This window comes from Lycium barbarum, chromosome 3 (genome assembly GCF_019175385.1).
Source record: "Lycium barbarum isolate Lr01 chromosome 3, ASM1917538v2, whole genome shotgun sequence".
In the NCBI taxonomy this organism is placed as follows: Eukaryota; Viridiplantae; Streptophyta; class Magnoliopsida; order Solanales; family Solanaceae; genus Lycium; species Lycium barbarum.
The window spans coordinates 5,435,696-5,441,695 of record NC_083339.1 but is presented as its reverse complement, the minus strand read 5'-3'; the positions used below and the strand labels follow the sequence as shown (position 1 = coordinate 5,441,695).

The 6,000-nt window shown below is 35.0% G+C and overlaps 1 protein-coding gene across 1 annotated transcript; it reads right to left on the bottom strand.

Moving 5' to 3' along the window:
• Positions 1-2,545: 2,545 nt before the first annotated feature.
• LOC132630018 (UDP-glycosyltransferase 86A1-like) lies at positions 2,546-5,224 on the bottom strand. Its single transcript, XM_060345513.1, has 2 exons — positions 4,466-5,224; positions 2,546-3,633 (listed from the first exon to the last, which is right to left on the bottom strand). The coding sequence occupies exons 1-2, from the start codon at positions 5,001-5,003 to the stop codon at positions 2,723-2,725; spliced, it is 1,449 nt and encodes a 482-aa protein (XP_060201496.1). The 5' UTR covers positions 5,004-5,224; the 3' UTR covers positions 2,546-2,722.
• Positions 5,225-6,000: the final 776 nt, after the last annotated feature.

The window sequence follows — 6,000 nt, the reverse complement described above, 5'->3', positions numbered from 1 at the left end:
ATGGGTCTCATTTTCACCATACTTTGGCCGTATTAAGTCGAGTTTTGTACCCTTCTAAATTATATTAGAGGATTACAATTACCATATGTTAGGATCATTTTAAAGTGCCTTTACTTAAAATTAATTAAGCGCATCTGGTGAAGGGGAGTCTTGGAGTAGTGGTAAAATTGGGAGATTTGGAGTAATGATAAAATTATTTCCGGCTGGGTTATAAATTACGGGTTCGAGCCGTGAAATCAACCATTGATAGTTGTGTTAAGATAGACGGTTTGTATTACACCCTCTCGAGGCAACCCTCCCCCAAATCATGCCTGAACAAGGAATACTCTATGCTTATACACATGGTAAATTAATTAAGGGACAATCACAAGTAAAGTGACTTCAAAGTGGTCTGGCTATTGTGGCATTATTTGACAAGAAAAATGTCATTGTAAGGGTTGGACGAAGGATAGCTCATCTTTATAACTTTTGTAGGTTTCTTACTAACCCTATCCTGCTAAAAGGACATTCTAAAGTCTGACTATTTATCGGGACAAGGCCCCCGGCATACCTGACTGACTAGAAATACTGAAAGGACTATAAAGTGTGATAACGCCCCAAGGGAACTGGGGCTCACCAAATAGCTGGTACGATAATCCTCGACCTGTAAATCGTGAAATGCAAGCCCCTGGGCAATAAAAGGGGATGTCAGTACATTTGAATTGCACTGGTATGTAAAGCAACTGAAAGAAAGAACTTGTCACGACCTATTTTGCCTAAGTCGTGCGGGCACTTACCTTCCCACCTCGGTAAGCGAACCCTCAACCCAATAATGAATAAATACATAAACGGATGAAATTAAGCAACGGAATCGAATAAATACGTAAGTCTCACGATATATATATATATATATATATATATATATATATATATATATATATATATATATATATATATATATATATATATATATATATATATATAAGTAGTAGAATAGTGCGGAATGACGATAACACCCCCAGGATCTAGTCTGAATAACACAAGAGTAGCTAAAAGGGAAATAATACAATCTGGAATACTAATACATAAAGTATCTATGTCTCTGAATAGAATAGGACATAAAAATAGAAAAGTCTTCAAGGCAGCGGACGGCCATGCTCACCCTGGAAACTCAAAGAGAAAGCTGAAGCCAGTATCAGCCACGCGTAACAAAAGTGGATCCAACCTGATACTCTGCATTCATAAAAGAATGCAGCAAGTGCAGGTCAGTACAAAACAACAGTACTGGTAGGCATCATCAGCCGACTAAGCATAGCTAATACAACTCAGATAATAAAGCAGATAAGCAAATAAACCAACAGGTATAAGTCAATGTAATGAAATCCAAGTATTCGTCATCGCCTATGTAGAGTATCTAATCCCAAATGTGCCAAGTCTGAGTATATCCAATCCAATCCAACATCACAATACAACACCAAACATCTCAAATCAAGTCATAATGCAATGCAGTGGTGTATGTCATGCAAATGCGGTGTACACATGTACTCCGGACGGAAATATCGACGTCTCGGTAGCACAACCCAGCGTGACTCGCGAAGTCTAAGTGCCACCCGTCCCGGATCTTTGTCCAACAGACAGACGGGACCCCGGATCTTTGCCCACGGGGGATTCTCACCAGCACCACTCTGGGGGACCTGCGGAGTCCGTGCACTATCAACGATTTCGAAACTAACATCGAATATCGGCCATGCAACAACGATTTCAGAATGAACATCGGATATCGGCCATCTCACATCACTCAAGTAAAAGAGTTTCATCAAGTATCCATTTCACACAATCAACGATTCCGGAATGAACATCGGATATCGGCCATCTCACGTCACTCAAGTAAAAGAGTTTTACCATTGTTATAGTTACTGGATTGTAAATTAATAATATGTACATACTTAACGGATTTGAAATTTATAGTTACTAGATTGTAAATTAATAATATGTTCATACTTAATGGATTCTCAAGATAAATATAGAGTTTTAATCAAAGTTTAAGCCGAACCCATAACCAGAGGCAGAGCCGGAATTTGAGGCACGAAATTATACTCATTTTAAGCTACTAATTTTAAATTAATAATTTATACATGTATAATATATTTTTAAAGATAAAAATAATATTTGAATCAAAATTACAGAGTTTAGCTGAACCCGTAACTTGTACTCTTGCTTCGCTCCTGCCCATAGCTCACACTACCTCCGCCCCTAAATTTATGTCATTATTATTATTAAGCTGGCATATAGTGCAATATTTCTTCTTTATAAATAAATAAGAAAGCATGACTCAGTCAGTAACTAACGGAATAAAATAGTCATATCCCAACATACGAATAAATTAATAAACTAGCACCTTTAATCCTTGCTACGTGTTTCTCTAATTAACCTGTGATAGAAAGAAAGGCCTTGATACATGTAAAAAGTATCTTTTAAATTTATAATCTTAAATATATCATGACATTTATATAGTTCCAAGAACAATTCATTAACATTAAGAGTAAAACGATAAATTTAAAGTTAAAGAGTTCCCACATAAAAATTTAGGAACTATTCTTTTCAAATGCACTATAAATGCAAGAGTGTGATCTAAAATGAAATAGGAGTACAATTTTCATTTTCCACTCAAGAGAAGAATCTCAAAAACAATTGTGACATTCAAGACCATAACAAGAAGAGGCCATGTAATGTAAATTTAGTTCTAAAGAATAGCTATTTTTGTTTTGGCCATTACATCCTCAACAAACAAGTCAAAAAATTTCTCTGAACTTCCATTGGCTAATAATGCAATTTTCATAGTCTTTGTCACTTCCTTGACAGCCTCCCTCAACCCCTTTGAATTTTCTTCACTCATAAGAAAATTAATCGTTTTTGCTACTTCCTCCTTTGTGATTGATTTATTATAATTATCACAAAGATTTATCCCAACTTTCCACTCATCAACCACCAACTTTCTATTAGTTGTTTGATCAACAGCTATAGGATGACATATCATTGGAACACTTGCCCATAAACTTTCCAGAATCGAATTCCATCCACAATGCGTCAGAAATCCTCCAATAGCCGGATGTGAAAGTACTACCCGTTGATTGCACCACGGTACAACCAACCCTCGATCTACGTTTTCTTGGAATCCAACTGGCAAAAAGTTTGTTTCATCCGTAACTGCCAAATTAGGCCTAAGTACCCAAATAAAACTCACTTTGCTAAGCATTAAGCCTTGAGCAAATTCCATAACATCTTCTTTACTTAGACTAAATAAGCTACCAAGTGAGAAGTACAACACTGAGGATTTGGGCTTAGTGTTTAGCCATTCCACACAGTTTGACTCTGGCCACAAACTTTTGGAAAATGTGACACTAGTTGATAAAATTGGACCAATAGCATAAAAAGTTTTTTTTATTTTTTCTTGGAGTGTTGAAATTACTTTGGATTCTAGTTCTTGTACTGTGTTACAAATTATAATGTCTGATTTCTTGGCATCTTCAAGACCTTTGTAGATAGTTTGATGAAGGATAGTGGATGTCTCTTTTGTTTTGAAGTATGAAGGTAAGTCACTTGGCTCAATTGCTGAAATTCCTGGTATATAATCTATAGTATCCTTGCGGTCATCTACGAAAATAAAGTAGAAAAAAGTTAGCCAAATCAATATCATGATGAAGTTAATTAAATGCAAATAGTGTAAATATTTTCTAATAACGATATGCTCATCTAGTGTTTGGAATCCAGTGTTGGTCCGACTAATTTAGATTCGCATCTCGTAAAGTTCATTAAAAGGGGAAACATTTCCTATTAAGGGTTCTTCCATTCGTAGGGGTCGAACCCTAGGTTAATATTGTCTGTTCCACAATGCCCTTTGAGTGGTGTAAAGTATTTTACACTATCCATATGTATTAACATGCTACAATCAATATATATATTAACATGTTGTAGCATATGACTTGCTTAAATTTTTGTGTTACTAATCATATATTATTAGGGGTTTTTACACTATGCAATAGCCCAACAAAAGTATAATAAGAATAGCTCTAATCCTTAATTTTTACAAAGAGTTGAAATAGTCAAAAGAAGTTGTTTTCTGACTGGAGTGATTAATGGTGAAACAAAGAAAGAAATTTTCCGGTAGGAGTGATTTGTAGAATAATGAGCAACATGAGCGTTTTATTGTTGTAAAAGAAACAAAAGTGACTTATTAGGTAGTTGCTATAACTTAAATGAACATACAAATAATTAACTCAACATTACATGTCAGCTATGTAGCCGGACTCTCCAAAAATGTCGTCGAATGCATGTCGGATCCATCAAAATTAAATAGTTCATTTTGGAGGATTAGACACGAATACAACATCGTTTTTGGAGAATCTACAGTACATACATTGTCAGTGTATATAAAATTTACTCCTATTTTCAAAGAGAGACGGAGAGGATATAGAATGAAACTTACCATTTGAACCAAAATGACCATTTTTCAGCAGAAGGTCAAGATGATAGTCTATAGTAAACATCAAAGCAGATTGAGTGAAGAATGAAACACTAACGAGTTCATATTTGTTAGAAATTTTTGTCCCCCAAGCCAAGAAAGTGTCAACAACCAAACATGTTGGCTTAGGATTTTCCAATTCTACTAACTTCCCAACAACTTCGTCAACATGAACAGGGTAATTTAGTAAAAATCCTTCCAAAAAATCATCTTGATTCGACCCCGAAAATCGATCAAATTCTAAGGGAAAACCATCACTAACTGTTTGATAATGTATGTCAAGGCCAGATTCTTGAAATTTTTCAAATATGTCATGAATTGTGGAGTTTTGGTCTAATTGTTGTGATTTGGTTATTTGGGCATGAGTGTACTCGGTGTTGATAAATGTTACGGCAAAGCCTTTTGTTGCAAGTTTTAGTGAAAGGTAAATACTAGGATTTATGTGGCCTTGAAATGGGCATGGAATTACTATTGCATGAGGCTTTTGGTTGCCTCTTGCCATTGTTGTTTTTGCTTGTTGTTGATAGGGGAGAATTCTTATATATGAGAATGGGTGGATGTGTTCTCTCTCTTCACTTTATTCCACAAATGATGGTGCAAGGCGATGTAGAATATTAGCTACGGGTTCAATCGAACCAGTATTTTCGATATAGAATATGAATAAAGTTTTTTTTTTTGTGTGAAAAATACTAAAGTTTACCACTAAGGAACTTAATGGCATGACGAATCTCTTCAACCTTAACAAGAAATTTACGGTTTGAGCCCTGAAATGGATCCCAAACATGATTTTCCTATTCCGAAAGGGAAATGTACTTCCCTTTTTGACTACTTGTGTGTGAGGAGGAATTTGAACCCTTGACAACATTGTAACCACGTGCTCTTATCGTTTGAGCTAAGCCCCACCCCGTCTCCACAAGATGTTCTGTGGGTACCCTCAAAAAAATTAATTAAAATTTTTGCTAAAGAGCGATTTCTCATTAAATAAATTTTGTGCGGTGTGAATTTGAATTAGGTAGATCACTGAATTTCAAATATCAAATGGTTAAATTAAAGTACTACTAAGTTTTAATAAATATTAAATTCTGAACTCGTAATTTTTAAAATATCATAAATTCAGTATTATGAATGGTAAAGGCTAAACTCAATCAAGTCCAAAGTTCTGAATCTGTCTTTGAGGCTGGACAACAAGTATTAGTTGACTGAGTTAGCAGAGGGACCACTATGTAATGAGACAATGAAATGTAACTATCTAGTAGAACATTAAATTGGATCCTGCCGCCTCATTTTTGTCTTTTATTTATTTATTTCATATTCATATAAATTCAGTTTAGCCGGTAGAACAAATCTCAATATTAAATTTAATAAAAGGAGTAAAAATTATCATGCACATGAAGAAAATAATCAGGCTCGCATGTGAGGAGGCTTGTTGAAGGTACTTAATAAATAAGTGTGTGCTCTCTTACGGTTAAACTTTTAGATAAAATGATTACATAATTTAA

What these genes read in the sequence shown, in the direction of transcription:
- LOC132630018 (XM_060345513.1), bottom strand. Translation starts at nt 5,003, where the DNA reads ATGGCAAGAGGCAACCAAAAGCCTCATGCAATAGTAATTCCATGCCCA. An exon ending in TGGTCATTTTGGTTCAAATG is followed by an intron (nt 3,634 to 4,465) that starts GTAAGTTTCATT and finishes TTATTTTCGTAG; the next exon opens with ATGACCGCAAGGATACTATA.